The sequence below is a fragment of the Martes martes genome (assembly GCF_963455335.1).
Source record: "Martes martes genome assembly, chromosome: 1".
Lineage (NCBI taxonomy): Eukaryota > Metazoa > Chordata > Mammalia > Carnivora > Mustelidae > Martes > Martes martes.
This window is the reverse complement of record NC_137888.1, coordinates 61,388,060-61,411,341: the sequence shown is the minus strand read 5'-3', so window position 1 is coordinate 61,411,341 and position 23,282 is coordinate 61,388,060. Positions and strand designations below refer to the sequence as shown.

The window sequence follows — 23,282 nt, the reverse complement described above, 5'->3', positions numbered from 1 at the left end:
AAGGTGGAGCCAACAAGATTTGCTGACAGATTTAATGTCATTTAAAAAAATCTGGGATAATTCCAAGATACATGGCCTGAGCCTCAGGAAGAAATGGGCCTGCTACTTCCTGAGATGGAAAAACTCAAGAAGGCGCAGGTTCAGGGAGAAAATGCAGGAGTTTGGTTTTCAAAATATTTAGATTTGGGTACTTATTATATATACAAGTTGAGTTGCAGAGTAAGCAGTTGTCTGGACCAGGGACAGAGGTCCTGGCTGCAGATGGAACATTGGGATTTATCAGATTGTAGACAATAATTATAGCCGTGAACTGGGAGACATCACCAAAGGACTAGACGTGAATGGAGAAGAAGAGGTCCAAGACTGAGCGGTGGGGTACCCCAACATTTAGAAGCCAGGAGATGAAGGAGGAAGGGCAATGGAAACTGGAAGGGAATAGACAACATGTGGGAAAAATCAGGAAGAGGTAACAGGCAGGAAGAGGGGTAACGAAAACATTTCAAGGAGTAGAAAGCCATCAACTATCAAATGCTGTCTGCAGCCTAAAGAAGATGAAGTCTTAGAATGGGCCGACTGGATTTTAGCAAAGTAGAGGTCATTTGTGACTTCGGCAAAAGTTGTTTCCACACAGGATGGGAGGGTAGATGTGATTGTTGTGCATTCAAGAGAGTTTAAGAAGAAAATTGCAGACAGTGAGTATAGACAACTCTGGTTAAGAACACAAACTCATGGGCTAGACGGCCTGAATTTACATCTGGAAACCACTATTTCCCAACAAGTTTGTTTTTTGTTTACTGGTTGTTTTTGTTTTGTTTTCTTTTGTTTTGTTTTGAGAGGTGGGAGGGGCAGAGGGAGACGGAGAGAATCCCAAGCAGTGTTCATGCTTAGCAGCACGGAGCCTGATGCAGGGCTGGATGACTCTGAGATGATAACCTGAGCTAAAATCAAGAGTCCCACGCTAAAACCAATTGAGCCACCCAGGTGTCCCTCCCAACAAGTTGTATAACCTTTCAGTACCTTGATTTCTCTATCTAGACTATGGGGATACAGTGCCTACCTCATAGGGTTGTTGTATCAGACATAAAATGTACAGATGATATGCTAAGTATTTACTAAAACAGTCCTTATCACTGATTTTCTCAGTCCTCAATAAGATAGGGACCTATTGCTGGTTCTGGAGACTAAAATCATAAAAATTGTTTGAGCAACTATGATGAAAATTCTGCTAACCCTGATCTATGCCTAGTGCTCTATGACAGATCTGGATCGAACTCCCTCAAGGGAATGTCTTATCTCATTTTCCACATAGTGTAACATTCTGGTTTAGTAAAAACAGTTTAACAAAATACACAGTGATCCAGAATATTTAATGAGTTTGAGCTTTTCCAAGCACTAATATTCTTTAACTCTGAAAGATCCCCAAAGATTTTTTTCTGATCCCATTAAGCTTCAGTGGTGGTTCACATAAAGTACTTAGAAATATACAACACTCAAAAATGTTATGGCATTGATGAGCCTATGCTACAAGAACAGTTCATCTGGCATTCTGTCAAACAGACATCTTTATCAACTAACACTTCTGCATTACAATAAAAATTGACATTTGTATAATGATCCCAAAGCATTTTATGACTATGATTACTACACTTCTAACGTTGTGTATATTTTATGACGTCCCAAACCTTTCCCAAATGGAAATCCAATTATAACTCAGATGGCAATTATTAATCAAAACATTTGATTAATTAGAATGTTCCATTCCCCAATCACCTTGGAGAACACAGAATTTACTGTAAATGTGGTGTTCCTTTTCTATCTTGAGGACACCCGAGTTAAATAAAATGGGAACAATAAAAGTAATTATATAGAGGAAGTAGGAATGAGACTCTCGTGTACTGAAGCTCACTAGCCATGTGGCCTAAATTATTTAAGTTCTCTTACTTCCGTATAAGGGACAATGATGCCGCCCAATCGAGGGTCACAGCAGACAGCCTGGAACAACAGAAGTTAAGTGTTCTCTACTTTTATTATTGCTGCTGCAGTCGTTCTAGGGTGAGGACCTAATAAGCGAGCCCCAGACCAAAGACTGAGCAATTCAGAGCTATCAAATATGCATTAGATGCAAATATGCATTGGCTTCACATGTTAATTAAGGCTTGAGTTAATATTGGAAATATAGAGTCGCCATTGTCTTTGTGAGGAAGCCTCAATTAATTATAGGAGCTCAATAAACATACGGGGTATGTGATATATTCATATGGATTTACTCCAGATGGATGGCTTCAGGGTGGGGCTGGAAAAAACAGTCTCCACTCCGATTTCTGGGCTGCCTGCAAGGACAGCCACAGCCACTCAAGGCTTCAGGGATGCTCACACAGCGTCCTGAATGACTGCACTCCCCTAAGTGACAGGGGGACAAATGGCTGCTGTCTCACCACACATCTCCCCTTCCCATCTCCTCCACCCTCCCCGCCAGCCCACTAGGCACGTGCCAGCAATGAGCTGCCTGCCTCGCTGGGATCCTCAGCTCCATTAATAAGCCCTGCAAGGCTGATAATTGGGGATTTGTGGAGCCTGCAGTCTTTCAATAAGCCAGGTTGTTATGGAAACCAGAGGCAGACCTCCATGTCCATGCTATTGATCCTAAAAAACATAAAATAAAATAAAAGTGGAGTGTTGGAAATGATCATTTCATCCACTCTTCCCATCATTTTATTTCAGAAGTTCGCCTCCAATGTGCATACAGGAGAATTCACAACTCTTCTCTCTTGTGCTTTCCTACTCAGCACTCCTCCACCCCTTTCTTAATGACAACTGGACGTGTTTTCACCTCTAGCAAAAAATCAGCTGAGCGGGGTACTACAGGAACACCAGAGTAGACACTCTAAATTTACTTTAACACCATGGCATTAATTCTGATTATTTGAGCCAAGAAATCAGTGATGAATATCAATGTGCTTTACCCACCGGTAAAAAAACAATAATCGAACGAGCCAAAAAAAAAAAAAACAACAAACAAACAACATGGCCTCAGAGTTTCTCACTGGCCTCTCAAGAGTTATTGTTCTGTAGCAAGATGGCCACCACCCACAATGAGTCATGGTATTGTGTTCAATGAAAGGAGAGCCCAGCTCTCTCTAACTGCCAAGTAGAAAGGAACAGTTTTCTTGGACTACTTTTAAAAATTAACTGACAACCTCCTTACAACAAAAATCCGATTACTGCTTTCGGTTCATGAATTCAGGCATGATGCCAGAGCATACCTGACTGGGATAGCTGTGAATAGCACTAAATGGATCCAGCCTGGAGGCTGCTGTGGGCTCAGAATCCCAGACGCAGCCCCCACACTGCAGACCCAGACACCATTGTTTCCTGCTGAACTTCCCATCTCTGCCCAGCAGAGGGTGCCAGCGTAATTCCGTTCCCAGACGTGGAGCTTGGGTGGAATGCTAAAATCAGGAATTACTCTCCAGGAAGAAATGACTCCAGGTGAGCCACAGAGCAGATGCAATCAGTAGGGTTGGTACAACTTACTGTGACTGGGTCCTACTTTTACGCCGTCCTGAAACTAATTTTTATTTTTCAGTCCTTCGGAAATGATTAAACAGTCCAAGTGCTGTTCATTTAAACTGCTTTAAGGGGTAAACTAAAATTACTATTAGGCTTTGCAGTGAATTAGTAAGTGTAGATTGTGCTTTGTATAGCTCTTATAGAAATATCAGAGTCCTTCGTGGAGAAAAATAATATAATAAGGCACCCTCTATTCATTGGCACCATCAAGTCCTTTGGCCGCTTTAAGGCTTTTTAATAAGCAGGTCCCGCAGATCCACCGTCCCCACGTGGACACAAACTACCAGGGAAAGTATCCTTACCAGTACTCTGTAGTGATGTTTACTTCTTTCCTTTGAACGCTACTGTCCATCCTGACCTCTGAATTCCTTCTCTGCAATTACAGACCCCAGCTTGCAAGTAGATACATTGTTTTTTACTGGTCCTGGGTTTCTTTTTTCTTTTCTTTTCTTTTCTTTTTTCTTCTTTTTTTTTAGATTTTTATTTATTTATTTGACAGACACAGATCACAAGTAGTCAGAGAGGCAGACAGAGAGAGAGAGAGAAAGAGAGAGGAGGAAGCAGGCTCCCTGCTGAGCAGAGCCCTACGTGGGGCTCAATCCCAGGACCCTGAGATCATGACCTGAGTGGAAGGCAGAGGCTTTAACCCACTGAGCCACCCAGGCGTCCCAGTTTCTTTTTTCTTTAAAGGCTCCCCCCCTTTTTTTTTCCCTCTCAACCGGACTGCAACTTTGGTAATAGCAGATATTCAGTTTAATACATCTAGATCCCCCAATTACCTAGTGCAGTATGGAAATGATACATACTAAAAATAAAAATCAGTTGAATGATGGGAAAACTCAGTTGTTGGCCATCGGGGTTTCTTGTGTCTACTCTCATACTCATTGTGTGACCATGGGCAGACCATGCAACCTGAATCCCTGAGCATGTTTCATCTTTCATTAAAACATACATTTCCTAAAGATTGTTTTGAGTACAATGGATCTTAATCTTTTTGTGTCATGGTCCCAGGTGAATGTCTGATGAAAGACAAGGACATACGAATGTCATCCATATACACACACAATATAACATGTTGCAAATGATTTCAGGGGATTAAAGGGCCCTCTCAAAGCCTCCTCCCTCCCTCCCCCCCATTTAACAGGTCTAGGCGATATTTAAGTTTCCTTGTAGGTCTAAGAATGTAAGACTGAAATCCAAGATGTTACAGTTTATAAGCTGGTATCTACCTAGAAAGAGTGTATTAGCAATTTCCCTTAAGGGACCCCAACAGTTTCTGTTGAATCCCTAGATCACAGTTTCCGAGGGACCAATTACATGGAGCCTAAATTAATCCTAACATCACTACCTGTGGCCTTGGCTGACTTCCAGGCTCAATCATTGTTAATAATGTAAGGACTCAGTAATCTTGCTGAGCTACATGGTAGGCCAAATAGAATAGTCTCTGACTCCCAAAAGAGACTGCGAATCATTATGTGCCTCTCTCGCTGGCCATAAAACATGTCCTATTGGCCCATTAATTTCCTTTATAAAATCAGAAGTGTAATGCCATGGGGAAAAAAGTTTCCTGATAGATTTAGCCGAAAGGAACCAGAAGCAATGGTGACTTTCTATTAGGCACTTACTACGTGTTCAATAAAATACCATAGTGGGCACTTCACACGTGATCTATGTAATGCTGAGAACCACCAAGTTCAGCAACAAGGATATTACATTATTTCAGAGACGACAAAACTGATGTTGACTTAGTGGCATAAAGCTGGTTAGAGACCAGGCCTTTCATTCAAACATAGATGGGTCTAATTCTAACACCTGTGATCTTCCCCTTGCACAGCAAATCTCTAAGGAAGAGAGTTGGCTAAATCCAGGGCTGTTGCAATTCTCTGCCTACTGTTGCAGTATCCAATAAGCATACTTTTTTTCTTTTGTAGTACTTGTATACTCTTTGAGATACTTTATTTTGGGTTGAAAAAAAAAAGATTCTCTTTATTTACTGGATGAAAGAATCTTTCCCACTGTTCTACCTAGGGACAGATGACAGACAATCATTGTTTCTATCACCTCCAATTTGAAGATCTGCCCAGGGGATCTCCATACGGGAAGAGGGGAGCATTGAGAACCATTTATTTCCAATTATCAGAAGAGAGGGAAGGCAAAATGATGTTCACTGAGGAGCTATACTATACCAGTTTCTCTAAATATGTTACATTACTAAATCCTCACAACAACTGTTTGAACACCACGTTATTACCTCCATTTTAGGAATGAAGAGACTGGGGGTTAAAAGAGTCACGACAGCCACACAGTAAGAAACTTGGGGATGAACCCAGGACCCAGTACTGTCTATGGCGTGTATTACATTCAAAAAATATTTCTGAAATATGCCTTGGAATCTATAATGGGTTTGTATGAAAAGAGCCATCCATTGAAACTTGTGGGGTAATCAAGCTCAACTCTTTTTTCCTTCTGCTGCCTGGAAGCAAGAAACACCTTGGTTTCTTGGTGGCAGAGGCTGCACTGGGTTGGGGGTGGGGGTACTGATGCTGTAGAGAACTCTAACAACAGTGAGCCCAGGCTGGGGCTGGGGGGACGGGTTCCTCCTTGGGGACCAGCCCCATCTGCCACTTCAGAGACAGAAAATCCATTTGCTAGGGAGCTCTTCAGGCCTGCTATTTGTGAAGTCAAGAACAGAGGGTGCTAGAGATGGAAGATACCTTCAAAACCATATCCTTTTACCAGAGGGGAAGGTAAATGTGTCCTACCCATTCCAGAGTGCGTGTTCTATCTAAAACTGCAGGACGCCCATCTCCTGGTGCCTAGCTCTGTGCCTTTCCTCTGCTGGTCCCTGTCCCTCCCAGTCCTGCCCCACCCATGCTTCATGCTTTCCTCTCTTCCTTTTTTCTACCTATTCTTCTTTCTCTATTCCCTTTCCTATACTTTTTGGTCCCCTGATACTTTCATTTCTGGTCCTCATCTACTTTTCTTTCTTTCTTTTTTTTTTTTTTTAAAGATTTATTTATTTATTTGTCAGAGAGAGAGAGAGAGAGAGAGAGGAGCGAGAGTGAGCACAAGCAGACAGAGTGGCAGGCAGAGGGAGAAGCAGGCTCCCTGCCGAGCAAGGAGCCCGATATGGGACTCGATCCCAGGACACTGGGATCATGACCTGAGCCGAAGGCAGCTGCTTAACCAACTGAGCCACCCAGGCGCCCCTCATCTACTTTTCGACTCCTTTTTTCCTCTCCTAGTTTCCAGCCTCTGTTCTTCTTCCCTTCCACTTCCTCTCTCCTCTTTGTTCACTGAAGGGTCCCCACCCATACCCTACCTGGTTTTTCTGGGACCCCGACTTCTTCTCACACTTCGACCAATTTCCCTTCTGAGCCAAACCTCCAGTTGCAAAGTGTCTGGGTGCCTGGTTGATATTCAGAAAGTCATCAAAATGAGGTGCCTGATTTATAAAGCTAAACAAGTTGGGCTGTAAGCAATACAATTGGATTCTTGGCTTAAAAACTCATAACTTTTATTGTGGATCTTCCAATTTGAAAACTGAAATAATTCTGTCCTTTTCTCAAGCTGCTTATGAAGTGCAAAGTCACTGACATAAGAACATAAGAATGAAGTGCATTCTAGAGACATTACAAATATAGCGTGGCTAAAGAAGAGTGAAGAGGGCTAGAGTGGAAAACATTAGATCGGAGAGGTAAGCAGAAGTCAGATCACACAGGGCCTTATAGGCCACGGTAATCCTTTAGATTTCATTCTAAAGGTAAGTACTAGATAGGTATCCATTTGTAGCTTTGTATGAGCCGTCTTCAGAATGACCCATTATACTGGGATCCCTGGGTGGCTCAGCCAGTTAAGCATCGGGCTCTTGGTTTCAGCTCCGGTCACGATCTTATGGGTCATGGGATGGAGCCTCACGTCTGCTCCACACTCAGTGCGGAGTGAGATTCTCTCCCTCTCCCTCTGCCTCTCTCCCTTAAAATAAATAAGTAAATCTTAAAAAAAAAAAAAAAAGTTTAATTAGAAATTATAAGAAGAAATCAAAGCCCCTCAAACCCTAAGCCTAGATTATCATGGCATGATTGAATCTACTCCTTTCACCCAGCTGGGCTGTTTCACACTGTGATTGTAATCATTCAAGTGACATTTAGGATGTTAATCTCTGGAGTAAAATAAGAACTGGCCCCATCGCCCATGGGTGTTTCTCTTTTAGGCATCCTTTTAGACAGAGGTATAAAGAGTTATTATCCACCATGGCTGAGGAGTGGAAGGAAGAAAGTGGCAGATTATTTTGGAATTTTTGAGACAGATCTTGGGCTTAGCTTCCTAGAAATATTTTTTTTTTTTTGGTAGATATTTCAAAATAGCATGGATGGAATTCCTTAAGTGGTATCACATCACAGAGGATGTTTTGTTTATATAATTATGCTGACAATTGGAGTAGAACTAAAAAATATCATTGCATTATTAATCTGTTTCTTTTTCTCAAAGACCAAGAAGCTACAGATGCAGTAGTTTTTTTTTTTTTTTAAGATTTTATTTATTTACTTATTTGACAGAGGGAGATCACAAGTAGGCAGAGAGGCAGGCAGAGAGAGAGGAGGAAACAGGCTCCCCACTGAGCAGAGAGCCCAATGTGGAGCTGGATCCCAGGACCCTGAGACCATGACCTGAGCCGAAAGCAGAGGCTTTAACCCACTGAGCCACCCAGGCGCCCCTGCAGTAGTTTTATTTAGCCTTGGTTAGTAACCCCAGGTGAGTCCCCTAACTTCCATTTGTTTACATTTTGCAATATGAGCAAATGTTTATAGATTTCAACCATTCAAACAACTCCTATTTGAATTTGAACAACTAGAATTTGAACAATTCCTATAATATATCTGGGAAGAGCATCTGTTGATAAACAATTCAGGTGACACATAGAGTGGATACCTGAATGAAAAGATGAATTCTGAATTATGTTCAGTGGCGTTTGAATCATGCCAACATTCAAGGACTTTTGAAATTGGCTTTAAGTGTAGAACAATAATTTTCAGTTGTTATTAGTTAGAATGTCAAAATTTTACCAAGAGCCAGAAAAACAGTTAGTGGAGGAAAAGGGGATTATGGGATAGTGGAAGACCCAGATCCTTGCTCACCTGATTCAGCAAGACAACCCAATTTCCAGAAACCACTTCCGAGAGGCTACCTCATGGGATTTCAGGGCTCTAAGGAACACAGTCAAAATTCACTGATTTAAGGTTTCAAAACAAGTTTTTAGAAAATAAATTTTCCTTGGATTTCTGATTTACAAAATAAATTTGGCATCACTTTAATACTGTTTAGAATTAAAAAAAAAATAGAGCATTGTTTCATGTACTCAACACCATGCTGAGAGGCTACTCAGACCAATTCTATCTGTGTCTAAACAGTTGGACTATAATTAGGGGGGTGTTATACTGACCTTCTAAATAATACACATAATCTACTACTAAATCAACATGGCTCCAGGGATCCATACTCATCGTGAAGACCAGCTGCAGGAGTGAGAGGGACAGGTCTGCACCTGACATTGGCCATTTTACTGGCCATGTATAAAAAGACAGTAAGAGAGAGATTTCTTAATGTATTTCCCATTTACAGGGGAAGGATAGAAGCAGAGTAAAAGGAGCCCTGGGCCTCATTTCCCCCTGCCATTCTCAGCCAGATAAGCTAGGTTTGGGGGTTTCATGTACATACATTTGAAACTCATTTGAACAAACGGTACCCTGGCTAAAAATTTTTTAAAATTTCTGTCCTCAATAATTCCTCACTAGTCTGATCCTACCTTCTGTGGCTTCATGGTGTCACAAAGCTCTGCCTAGGAATAAAAGCATCATGCTCCCTAAAAATTAGTATGAGGAAAGGAAAGAGGCAGCGTTTCCTCTACATTAAAGGTCAGAAAAGCCAGCATGGTCATGATTCAATCTGAACCCTGAATTCACTACTGGAAAGATAAAAAGTCTTTCAACTAATTAAAAAGATGTCGCTGAGATCACACTTTTGAGAGCAATAAATATATCAATTCCTTCCGTAGCAATTATTTTCCTAGTTGTATAGCAGGTACGATTCTGAACTTCACCCTTTTCCTTAACCTTTGGTAACTGTACAGTGCATAACAGAAATCAATGCAAATGTTAAAACTAGTTCTCAAGGCATATGTTACACACACACACACATGCACACACATATCAGTTTGTGAGTGTTTAGATAGTTATTTATGTGCTTCTATACCAACACACTGGGAGCTGATGACTACTGTTCCAGTATTTTATTTTATTTTTTAAAGATTTTATTTTTATTTATTTGACAGAGGGAGATCACAAGTAGGCAGAGAGGCAGGCAGAGAGAGAGGAGGAAGCAGGCTTCCCGCTGAGCAGAGAGCCCGATGCGGGGCTCCATCCCAGGAACCTGAGATCATGACCTGAGCTGAAGGCAGAGGCTTAACCCACTGAGCCACCCAGGTGCCCCTGTTCCAGTATTTTATTTTATTTATTTTATTTTTTTTTTTTGTTCCAGTATTTTAGTCACGAAAAGTAAAGTGTATTAACTTCTAGAATATATTCATTTGGGGTATGATGAAGCTGGCTCACACTGGCTACTGAAAGTAAGTTGTTAGCATCACTTTCCATCTGTGTGTTCAGTGACAGCACATTGGTAGCCTGAAATCAGCTACGATGAGAGTATTTATACCACTGAAATTGGCAAATACTACAAATCAGGGCTTTTTCAATTTGGGTTTTTGTTTTGTTTTGTTTTGGAGAGCCAGTTTACTAGTACATCTCTGCAGATATCTGATAAAGCCATCAATCATGAACGATTTAGGGTTTGGTTTGTTTGCTTGTTTGTTTGTTACACTGTAACCATATCCATGTGCAATCATCAGGAAACTCGGGGCAAATGGCTAGACAATGACTACAATGAAGATAGGGAGGGAGTGGGAAAGAGAAACATTATTCTATAATACCTGAAAATGTGATAAATGCTCCTTCTAACTCATCTTTCAAACTAATCCTCTGGTGGAGACTTCTGATGTGAGGCAGCCGGAATTCCCAGATTAATAGGAACATGAAAAACTATTAATTTATTGTGTGATACTCTTGCAAAAGCCTGCTTTATCAGAATGTTAGGAAGGTAGAGAAGAGCTTCAGCTCATAGAGGTTCAAGAACAATATGCAATTTAACAACTGCACCCACCTTGTATCCAGACCACACTCAATGTAGCACAAAAACAGTGTTACATCTTAAAGATCTACCTTTCTGCTGGGCTGAGAAACATCCATGAATAGCTAATCAGAGAGTGGCAAGATTTTGCTTCATTTTTACCCTCTGCTTTTCCTTAAAAACTGGCAAGAAAGAAGAAACTGACCTGTGTTTTTCAAGGGAAGACAGGTTCTTTCCACCTAGCATAGTTAAACCTTCCAGGTTAAAGGAGGAAGGAGGGAAACAAACATCTTCCCCCTGCTGCTTTTCTTTCTAGAATGATCTGATTACACTGGTGGGAAAATGCTGCAAATGCATGGCTGAACTCTGGGTTTGCTCAGCCCTTTCGCCTGGACTAGAGACAGTTTCATAGCGTAGTGCCCTGTCTTTCTTTTTTACTGAATCCGTGAGAGTGGCTTCAAGTTAGAGTTTATATGTGGGAAGAAATCTATTCAACCTTCCACTCCAATGTTCCTTATGGTCTGTAGCCTGAACGGCTCACAAGCTGTACACAAATTACGTTTATACCGCTGTGGGAAAGGAGCCTAGGCAACAGGAGTGGGAAAGCCTGTTTTCTGGTCTCTGTCCCAACACTGTGGGCTTGGGAACATATTAACAATTCATCCTATAGTGGGGCACAGCAGGTTCAGGAGACTCTTAACACCCTGTGAAGATTACTTAAACATGTCAGATGAGGAAAAGGAGCCAAGGAACCTGGCAGATCATTCCTTCTCCGGGTGTACCTGTCACACACTGGCACGAGCCTCACACAGGTCACTCACGGGGCTGGAACGAAATTAATCACCTGCTTTCAGAAGGAAGCAGCTTCGGTTTCCTCTAGTTTTCAATATGTTTCTGAACATGAGGCAAAATGCTCACTCTGGTCTCTGAATGGCTTGAAATCTAGCTACCTCAGGGATGACGTATGCCTCTGAGTAACAGCAAAATTTCCAGCAAGCTCTATATTCAGCCTCCAAACAGCAGAAAGGTTGACAGCAGCACAGCTTCCTGGTTAAGCACTTAGAATCTACCTAGAGGTGGGCATGTGTCATAAACGGGCATTGTTGGGTTGTTTTAGAAATAGTGGTGATCCTGAGAGCCTCTGTCTGACATTTTGGTTCCACGAAAGGGTAAGCTCACTCCCAGAGAATGCAAGGAATTTGCCTGCCCCAAGCATTCAGGTTAGAATCCAGTCTCTTGGGTCAGTTTAGGACTTTTTCTATTATAATACCATTTTTCACTTATTCTTAATTCATTCATCAAATACTTACAGGCTGCCTCCTATTTCCCATTGTTACAGGTGCCAGCGACTCGACAATAAACAGAACATATCATGGAACTCTTTTTCCACTATGGATTCATCTTCAATAGCTGCTGCTGAATTAGGACTTGAGTTATTTGTATTTTTGTGTTAGTTCAAATGAAAGGTAGTTTCTCACGTTTGGGGGGGTTTTTAGTAGATACATCTTGTCTTTCAAGACTCAGCAGAGGTGACCTCTGCCCCAGCAAGTCTGCCTGGACTCTTTTCCCCTATTTAGCCTACACAGAAGTCTCATTTTCACACACTATAAATTTCATCATAGATAGCCTCCGTCCTGACTCCTGGCACCCCCAACTCACTGTACACTCACAGACACATTCCAGGGACACATCCATCAGCAGAAGCAGGGGTGCTCTCCACACAGATCCTCTGAGAGACTCACAGGGGTTCCAGGAGCCATTTGCCCCCTCCCCCTGCTCTTGGCTTCTTGATGGCCTTAGGAGTGGAAAAACAAGTAGTTCATTGCTCTTCCGGATTTTCTCTGACAGCCTGAAGTCATGGGCAGTGCCTTCCCTATATGTCAGATCTGTGTGTGTGTGTGTGTGTGTGTGTGTGTGTGTGTACATATGTGCTAGTGATTTAGCAGAAGAGTAGGCTACAAGCATAGATACATGCCTGTAATAGACATGCTTAAACATGTCTAAATTACATTTTTCACCTCTTCATATCCCAAAGAGAAGATTCTTGCAAAGCTATATAAATGTTCATCTCTACTCTACCTGAGAAATACACACATTCACCATGCATCAGCAAGAAGGGACTATTTTAGGGGAATGGTTTCTGGTTTCTATTACAAAATCCAGAAGTTTTTACTAACTAATACTGGAAAAAAGGTAAAAAAACAAAAAACAAAAAAACAAAACAAAACAAAAAACTAGCCTCAGGACTTACTTGACTATATATATGCCTCTAGGAAAGAACATGATTTACAAGAAAAATCAACCAGCCTTCCCAGGGTACTTTTTTCCCCTTGAAGATACCTTAGAGATGGTATTCTATTCCAAATGGAATAGTATGAGATGATCAAACTGAAATCTTTTATCTTTTACATTCCCTTAATTTGTGATTTTGAAGATTGAAAATATGCATAAGAATTACTAAGTACTCACAGCTAACCTGTTCCTCACCTGCACCAGCTCTTCTTGGAATGCTTGAGAGCCCAAATCCAGCCACTTAGGTCTGTTAGCTAATTTCACTCATGGTCTAAGATTCAATTTCTGTGGCTGTAGAATGAATAAAAGAATTGAAGGAACACTGTATTGGGCCTATCCATATAATTCTTATGCTTTAGTGACACTCTCCTGACAAAATTTTTTAAAATGCTTATCAACCACAATTGTCTGTCAGATATGCAGCCTTTGCTCTACACAGGAATCCAAGGCTCCGTGCACTCTTGGAACTGCTTTAATTATTTTAATATAAGATGGGTATAAAAATAAAAAGTGAATTAAGTCTAAGATGACAGTGAAACTATTAACAGCAAATTATGGCCACTGTAGCTATAGCTTTCCATCTCAGAGACAGGGTCAGGAGAGATATAAACGATAATCTAACCATATCAGAAAACATCATTGTCAACTCCTCATTTTCAATCTCAAGTATGAGGTGGGTTAGAAAAGTTCATTGAGTTGGGTTATTTTATTTATTTATTTAGTTAGTTAGTTAGTTAGTTAGGTATTGCAGTCTCCTGGGCTTCCAGTGTAACCATAAACTTTCTTAAAGCTGACTCTTCCTGGATTCTTTACCCCTTTATTTAGACTTATTATCTGCCCCGTCCCCTAAGCCCACTTTCTAATAGTTTAGAAAATAAGGGACTGCAGGAAAGCAAGGAGGGTTGAATGAGAGGCCATGTGGCCACACTTGAAAGATACTTCTTCAGTCTATCCCTGCATACCTGCCTTTTGGAACTAGAAGGCAGAGCAGACCTAGTTGAACACACTTGCTTTGCAGGTGTGGACCTAAGCCCAGAGGTGGAAGGGCTGGCCTGGAATCACAGCAGAACCTGAACGAGGACCCAACTCTCTTGACTGTAGGTAGCATTCAGTCTATTTATGCTGAAAATACAGAGCCCTTGCACCAAATACTGCCCGTAAGATATTGGATCTATTAAAAACATGGATTCTATTCGTCATCTTCATGAAAACAATTTATGGGCAATTCTTTTAAATAAGCTCAGAAATAAATTATTTGCTTGGAGAGCCAAGCTTTATTACTGTGAGATCAATAACTGGCAAAAGCTGTTTTGAAAAGGCGGAGATTCAGATTTTCTTGCTTATAAGAATTGGTCTGAGGTTCAGCACCTGATTCAGTCATTGCCTTATGATACAAAGTTCAGGTATGACTAAGAGGGTTGGCAAAACTGACACATCCTCTCACACCCCTCCCTCCTCTTTCTGCATGCTGTAAACCACATCATCTTGGGAGACCTTCAAGGGCTCAGGTTCTGTAGCCTTGAAGCAGCACCACTGGTTTCCTTCTTCCCCTCCTTTTATGTCTGGTTATAGAAAGCTTTCCATTCTTTATTTAATGAAGCTAGGACTGTGAGAAGAAAATAAGAGTAATGACCACTCAGTGCTTTCTAGTCCATTAAATTGAGTGCTCTGCTCTCTCTCCATGCTTAGCCAAATGGACTGTGTAACCCTGTTGCTCTCAGTTCAGTCTCCTCCTCCTCCTTCTTTTAATCCTTCTGGGATCTCGTGTGCATGTGTATGTGTGTAGAGAAAATGAAAAAATATATTTTATGAGTATATACTAGCATCTGAAAGTAATCTGTGTTTTAAGAAATACTCTTTCATTTTCAATTCCAAATATAGCTCTACAGTTTAAAATTAGCAGAGCTACTTACATGCCTTTCTGATTATTAGCTTCCTTTATGAGGCAATAGTAATTATTTAATATGAGCTATGAAAGAATAGATGAAAGTTTTCAAAATGTGAGTTTCTGGACTCGAAAACATCTCTTCTTATCTTTTGTCAGCTTACATTTTTTAAATTGAAGAGAAGAGTGATTGCTCTCCAACCTGCTCTCTCTATTAAGTTCTTCATATTATTTTAGTCACAAATAGAAAGGTACTGGGGTCCTTTAGAAATGTACTTTCCAGGGCACCTGGGTGTCTCAGTGGGTTAAAGCCTTTGCCTTTGGCTCAGGTCATGATCCCAGGGTCCTGCAATGGAGCCCCGAGCCCCTGCATTGGGCTCTCTGCTCAGCAGGGAGCCTTCTCCCCACCCCCCACCCCTCACCTCTCTGCCTACCTGTGATCTCTGTCAAATAAACAAATAAAATCTTTAAAAAAATGTACTTGCCAAAAGGGAAGAAAAAGATGTAAACAGAATTTTAAAAGATACTAATTTTGACAAGCCAAATTCAGGGTAGGGATAACCTAGAACACATGAAATTACTTTCATCTGAGATCTGAAAATTTCACTTTCTAATGTTCAGCTCTCCCAGCATATCCAATGGAGTCAGTAGTACTTCTGTTAAGAACAACCAATTTCAACTGATTTTATAGTTCTCTTAGGCTTAATAAGACAGTAGTACTTAATGATTTTCAAACTAGGAACCCCAAACTCAGAACTAGTTTAATATTCTGAATAATTTTGGGGTGATGGAGCTATGAGGGAATTATGGCCAGGAATATGGGTAATTACTAGTTACTCATCTGTAAAAGTGATCACTCATGATTCCTGGACAAGAGCCTAGAGGATCCAATTATACAAATGAAAGGGATGTTCGTAGATTAAGACACAACCTTGGGGTTCTTAGATCTCCTTGTCTTTGTTTGTTGTTTGTTTGTTTGTTTGTTTGCTTTTTGTAATAGTACTTGTAGTGGTATCAAGGTTCAATGTAAGGTTCAGCACATGGTTCAGCTACTTGCTAGCTGTTGAAAGTGATTAGGTGCTACAATCTCTCTGAACCTCAGACTCCTCTTCTGTCAAAATACTTATACCACAGAGTGCTCTTGATGACTAAATGGGGGTAACCCCCATATAGCAGTCAGCACAGGGTCAGACACTTGACAAATGCTCCTTAAGTGCTAGCTGTTATAAAAACCATGCATTTTAAATCTTGAAAAAACCTTAAAAGCCAACTCTCCCAGCCCCTCCTCTTAAAACTTCTATAGAGAAGCAATGACTTGCTTAAAATTCACAGCTGGTTAGCAGAAATATTGAGGTAGAACCCTAGTCTCCTTATTCTAGCCCAGTGTTCTTTCCTCTGCATCATCTTACTGGGCACACAGGCCCCAGAACAGCCCAGGAAAGTTCTGGTTGGTGCTGTCCAACAATAATCAAAAAATGTCACAACTGCTAAGGAAAAGAGAAAATGCAGGAATTGATAAAACTGCACCTTAAAAGAGATGTAAAGAACTGCAAGGCTAGAGCGCCTGGGTGGCTCAGTGGGTTAAGCCTCTGCCTTCAGCTCAGGTCATGATCTCAGGGTCCTGGGATCAAGCCCTACATTGGGCTCTCTGCTCAGCAGGGACCCCGCTTCCCCCTCTCTCTCTGCCTGCCTCTCTTCCTGCTTGTGATCTCTCTTTCTCTCTGTCAAATAAATAAATAAAATATTAAAAAAAAAAAGAACTGCAAAGCTAAAATTAAGGTGAGGATATAGAGTCCTATCAGTCTGACCCCTGGTTCATCTCTGGCTGTCTTTGGGCAGAATATGCATTACTTTGCCCCTATTCTCAGAATATAAAAGCAGAAAAGAAAATATTTTCAAGTGCCATAGGATCGTTGTCAAGAAAACGCAATAAAAATGATTACTCGGGCAATATAAAAATGCTTCATAAAAACTTAATAATCAACAGTTTTAAGCAGCATCCCACTGGGTATCTGACGGGGCACCCATGTCTTATAGACAACATTTATGGACTTGTACAACCCAAATTTTCACTCTTTATGAGTTGTGTATAAATTTGGAAAAATGGTTGAAATCACATTTCAAATCAAAACTGCTTATGAGGCACCCTGCCATGTAAGTGTAAATATCCTCGGGAAATCTCACATCCAACAGTGCTTGGTGGAAGAGGACCTGTCCTTTGGAGAGCTAAACATGTTACGGATGGTTACCCTGGGCTGTAGGAAAACTTATTTTGGAGGAACAGAAAGAATTGCCCAAATCCAGAAACATGGGCTGGACACTTAAGTATGATTCCAGAAACTATAAGTTTTGCATCCATTCTTTTGGCTAACAATTTGGCAATAAAGACACATAATATAGAAACTTTTTTTTTTTTTTTTAAAGATTTTATTTATTTATTTGACAGACAGAGATCGCAAGTAGGCAGAGAGGCAGGCAGAGAGAGAGAGAGAGAGGAGGAAGCAGGCTCTCTGCTGAGCAGAGAGCCCGATGTGGGGCTCGATCCCAGGACCCTGGGATCATGACCTGAGCTGAAGGCAGAGGCTTTAACCCACTGAGCCACCCAGGCGCCCCATTATAGAAACTTTTTTTAGCATGCTTCAAATTGCATAAAGCACTGTCTCACTCACATTTCGTCCCATGGTGCCTTGGCATACAGAAGTAGTCCTTACCTTCTTGAAGAGTTTAATTTAGTTGAGATTATTACTATGATTGTTTTCAACACCATTCCCTAAATTTCACCCCACACCCACTACTGGATCAAGACTCCTTAAGATCAGTGGCCATACCTTACTCATCTCTGTGATCTTAATGCCTAGCACAGTACAAAGTTAACATAAATGGAAGGAAAAAAACAAAAGAGGAGGGAAGGGGGAGAGGGAAGGAGGTAGGAAGCAGAAAATGGAAAAGGAAAAGAGGTGTGACAATGACAAAACTCCCCTGTTTCAGCACAGGAAAAGATGCTCAACATCACTCGTCATCAGGGAAATACAAATCAAAACCTCGATGAGATACCTTACACCTGTCAGAATGGCTAAAATTAACACAGAAAGCAACAGATGTTGATAAGGATGCAGAGGAAAGGGAACTCTCTTACACTGTTAGTGGGAATGCAAACTGGTGCCACCACTCTGGAAAACAGTATGGACATTTCTCGAAAAGTTAAAAATAGAACTACCCTGCCATCCAGCAATTGTACTATTAGGTATTTACCCAAAGGATATAAAAATAAATATATGAAGGAGTACATGCACCCTGAGGTTTATAGCAGCATTATCAACAACAGCCAAACTATGGAAAGAGGCCAGACGTCCATTGACTGAGAATAGATTAAGAGGAGGTGGTATGTATATATAACAGAATATTACTCAGCCATCAAGAAGAATGAAATCTTGCCATTTGCAATGACATGGATGGAATTAGATGTTATTATGCTAAGTGAAATAAATCAGTCAGAGAAAGACAAATACCATATGATTTCCCTCATATGTGGAATTTAAGAAACAAAACAGATGACCATATGGGAAGGGAAAAAGAGAGAGAGAGAGAGAAATAAGCCATAAGAGTCTCTTAACCATATAGAACAAACTGAGGGTTGATGAAGGGAGGTAGGTGGGGGATGGGCTAAATGGGTGATGGGGGTTAAGGAGGGCACTTATTGTGATGAGCACTGGGTGTTATATGTAAGTAATGAATCACTAAATTCTACTCCTGAAACCAATATTATACTGTATGTTAACTAACTAGAATTTAAATAAAAATTTGAAGGAAAAAAAAACTCTCATGTTTTGAAGGTCATTACTGGTGACTCCAGTTAGAAAGAAGTAATGAGACCATGGAAATAAAATGCAGCCAAGTTCAACATACAGAAAACCTAGGGTAATGCAGAGTTACACCTCCCACTAGGATTAGTCAAGTACCCTGTGGCAACCACCTCTTCAACCCCTCTGATTTCTAGCCACCTGGCTATATTACTTTGGTAGTACTCTTATCACTGAATATGGCTACAACAGAAATTTTGGAGTCCTCTACTGGGGGAAGTCAATATAACATCATGGAGAAGAGACACAGCAGAATTCCTTCACTGAGAGTCCAATGAGGAGAGCGACACTATCCAGCAAGAGACACCAAGGACATTATCACTGAAGTTGGTTTGAAAGTTCTCTCCTCATGGCTAAAGGGGAGCACTGTCCTAGATATGCCTAAACACTCCTCCTCCTATATAGGAATTGTCTTCAGAAATACACTGAAATCTTTTGGTCATAGGCATACCGAAAGATAGGCAGGTAGAGTGGCTAACCAGAGAGAGATGGAGATATAGTTGGGGCTTTTAAAAAACAAAAGGAAAGAAAAAACGAACCAGCTCCAAAGGTTCATGTAAACGGCATCTATGTGTAATAAAGCCATAAATAGTAAAGGAAGTAAAATAACATTTATAATTTACAAAGCATTGCCATTTGTATTAAAGCAGTGATCAGATTTGGTCCAAATTTTTTTACACTCCTGCTGACAGAAATTATTGTCCTGAATTCTCTCTAGTGACTTGTTTTGCCCCAAACCCTGTTTCACATTCTCCGCTTGCCTCTCTATACCCATCCAGGCACCCATAGAATCCTACAGCAACCCAGGTTAGACATCCACTTCCAGACAGTGGAGCTCAATTGGAAATACTGTTATTTTAACTTGGATTAGAACGAGATCCAATGGTAGATAGAAGAAAATGTGGCACAGGGCTCCTGGGAATTTGGGCCTGCTATGCTGTGATAGATCTCCCTTCACTTCTAGCTTCTGTGATTCCTGAGACTCACCACATCTGGGTAATTTGTGCTTGTCACATACAGCAGGCAAGGCTAATAGACACATCAGTCCAGAAAGAAGCTACAGGCAGCATTTCAGAATCTAACCAAGAAGACAATACCTACCCCAAACTCAGAAACAATGTAAAATAAATCCTCCTTCATAATTACCTTCAAGCTGAACTTCACCTACACTTTCAATTACTTTTTGATGAACATATTAAAAATTAGACTAATTGAGACATTTTTCAGTTGGAATCTGTAAAACTTAGCACAGAGCACAATCTCTGTTTGCCTTCAAAAACCAAATGCTTTGTTTAATCAAATAAGTGAATGAGTAAGCAAGGTTGCGGGAGTAATGAGAGTGAGTAAACAAATCATTACCTATAAATGAAATCTAGTCAGTTTCATTCATTCATTCATCACGTGACATTTAATGAGCAACTACTACATAAAATACTTTATTAATTCATTTGGAATTACCATATTTTGCAAAATAACAAAACTGAATTTCCTTAAAAATATATTTTAGACTTCTCATTGATTCAAGTTCTCCTTCTTTCTATTAATCCAAATCATGAGCACATACCTAAAATCACATCATGTCTTTGTTTATTCTCATAACTTTAGAAATTCCAATTAAAAAATATGACTCCAACCATTCAAATATTTTGTTTTTAAAATCATGATTAATTTCTAAATTTATGAGAATGTAATTTCCAGCCATCATATCTGAGATTATAACCTTAAGCCTAAAGAGAAGCAGTTAACTCTCTTAATTACAGGGAACAAACTGATGGATACCAGAGGAGAGGTGGATGGCGGGATGTGTGAGACAGGTGATGGGGATTAAGGAGCACATTTGTTGTGTTGAGCACCAGGTGAGGTATGGAAGTACTGAAATCACTTATATTGTATAGCTGAAACCAATATGACACTGAATATTAACTAACTGGAATTAAAAAAAAAAAACTTAAAAAACCAAATCAAAACAAGAACAAAAAAGTAGTTAACAGGGTTGGTTTTGCTCAGAAAATTAAAACCAACACCCCATTCTTTACCACATGCCTTACCTTTTCTAGGGAAATACTCCCATCTTCTTAACCACAAGTTCCAGCCCCTGGGGCAGGTATGTAGTTAGAATAATGATTTAGAATGAGTCACTGGTAGAAAGAGGTGTGTGATTTGTTTGGAGCTAGAGAATGCTAACAACGATAACAATTAATATAGTCTGGCTTCTTACTCACAGAATTTTGAGGGTAAGATGAAAGAAGTAGACTTGAAATATACCTAAAATAATCACCTGTCAGTTGTAATATCTAATTTAGTATCTGACATGCATATCACGACAAATGTCCAATGATTACTTTTTTAGTATAATGGTCAGATGCCAAACATTTCCCCATGTAGTAGGTCCTTTCTCAAGGGCGCAATGTGGTCCAGTCCAAATATAGGTCCTTGGACAGGTCATGGGTTAAATTCACAAAGTTCGAAAGGAGTGAACCCAAACTTTCAAACAGGCACAGAAGCAACTTTATCTTTAAAGTCTTGGAGGCTGAAAGGTATTCACGGGTCATATCAGGCTAGAGAACAGTTCTGGAGACTGTTGGCCTCCTTCACTACAGCGGATGGTTAGGGTGAGGGATGGGTCTAGTCTCCAGAGGTGACGTTCTATTAAATCGACCTCGCTCGGGGGATGCTCTATTCTAGTTTGGCACAGGCTCTTTGGGCCATAATAGCGAAATCACTCCAGCTTTCAAGTTAAAGCTCCAAACCGAAGAGAATCCAGTTCATTTTTGTAATCATAGTCAACCCTCAATTATTTATGCATTTGGTATAAAGTAGTATCTTCAGTAGTAAAATGATAATTTATGTTTGACTTCACAGCATGTTCTATATTTGGGGTTTTTCTTTTGTTTTTGGCAACATCAACAGACTTATTTTCCTAATTAGTTTGACCCTGATTCAATGTTACAATTAACATTCTCTGAGCGTACCCACACATACGCACACTACTCACCAATTGATGGTGGGGAGAATGCCCAGAAACATACTGAGGGATAGGCAAAGGTGGTCTGAGATTATGTTTTTGCTGCCAGCAATTCACAAATAGATCATCTGGATCAATAGGGAGTTGGCTGTACTTTTAACCAGGCACTTCCAAGAGCCAAATAATCATATTAGCTAATTCCCATCTATAAAAATATATGTAGCCTCTGTAATTACTTATTAAACTAAGTGCATGCAGCACACTGAATACTTTTTTTTTTTCCCTCCAACAGGACTACCTAGTTTTACTGTTTATGCCGATTCAGCTAACAAGATAATTGCCAGATCTCTCTAGCAGCCGCTATGCGGATCTGCCCGAGCTCTCTCTCAGGCTTGGAGGTCCTGGGGAACGTAAGTGGCCAGAGTCAGCCCTCTGCCCTGTCACTCTGGGGAACTGAATGCAGCTTCCCTGGATTTCCTGAAAAGCCTCCTAGTCTTTCTCCCCTCCCGGTCCCCCATGTCCCTGTGGCCCACCCACCCATGGCGCGGGCCCCGCCGGCGGCTCACCTATCTTCTCCTCGGCTTGGCTGCTCTCCACGGAATCCGTAGGAGGCTGGGCTGTTGCCTTGGCAGCAGCATCCTCTGCGGCAGGGGTGGTGGCAGCAGCAGCAGCAGTGACAGCAGCAGGCACATCGGCTTGTTTAGGCTCCTCCTTGGCGGGGGCGTCTTCGGCCTTGGAGGACGGCGAGTTGTCAGTGGGAGCTTTAGTGGCACTTTCTGTCTCAGCAGAGCCGGCCTTCTCCTCTGAGGGGGCAGGAGCCTGGGGGGCTGCCTGCTCTGTGGCAGCATCAGGGGCGCCCTCCCCCTTCTTCTCCTCCGAAGGAGTTTCGCCTGCCTTGCCGGATTCCTCAGGCTTGGGGCCCGAGGCAGGGGCCGCGTCAGTGGGAGTGGGACCTTCTCCCTCCTTCTTCTCCACGCCATCGGCCACGGGGGCTTCCTCCTTCTCATTCGCTTCCGCCTCAGCAGCTTGGGCATCCCCCTTCTTCTCTCCTTTGAGCTTTTTCCTTGTTATGTGTCCACGGAAGCTAGCCTGAATTTTGGTCGCGGCCTTATGGGCTTTATCTTCAGGTTTGATGCCATCTTGTTCGATCTTTTGGTCCTCATCGTTTTTTTCAACCTTTGTGGAGAAGGGGGAGGGGTTAAAAAAAACAAAACAAAACAACAAAACAGAAGAAGACGTGAAGTGATGTTCTGTTCCTTCAGATCACAGCACTCAACAAATATTCATTAAGTGATTTCTTTTGTGTCAGGCTCCATATTTGAAGTTAAGGGACCAACAATACCCTGGATTCGAATCAAATCTTTCCTCTCTCCTTGATGGGACATTGAGTAGAGCACACACTATCTTACGGGAAAATTGATGTCCTTTTGGACTTTGAGAATCATGGGCGTTATTTTGTACGGATTTCTTGCCCCAGCTCAATGTCTCTCCATTACCAAACTTAAACCAGCTTTTTATTTTGGGGATT

At 41.2% G+C, this 23,282-nt stretch overlaps 1 protein-coding gene across 1 annotated transcript in view; it reads right to left on the bottom strand.

Moving 5' to 3' along the window:
* Positions 1–23,282, bottom strand: part of GAP43 (growth associated protein 43) — a 101,020-nt gene that overhangs the window by 24,116 nt on the left and 53,622 nt on the right. The window contains exon 2 of the mRNA XM_080815626.1: positions 22,321–22,930. Within this exon, the coding sequence (XP_080671752.1) occupies positions 22,321–22,930 (610 nt within the window). The remainder of the gene's footprint in view (positions 1–22,320; positions 22,931–23,282) is intronic.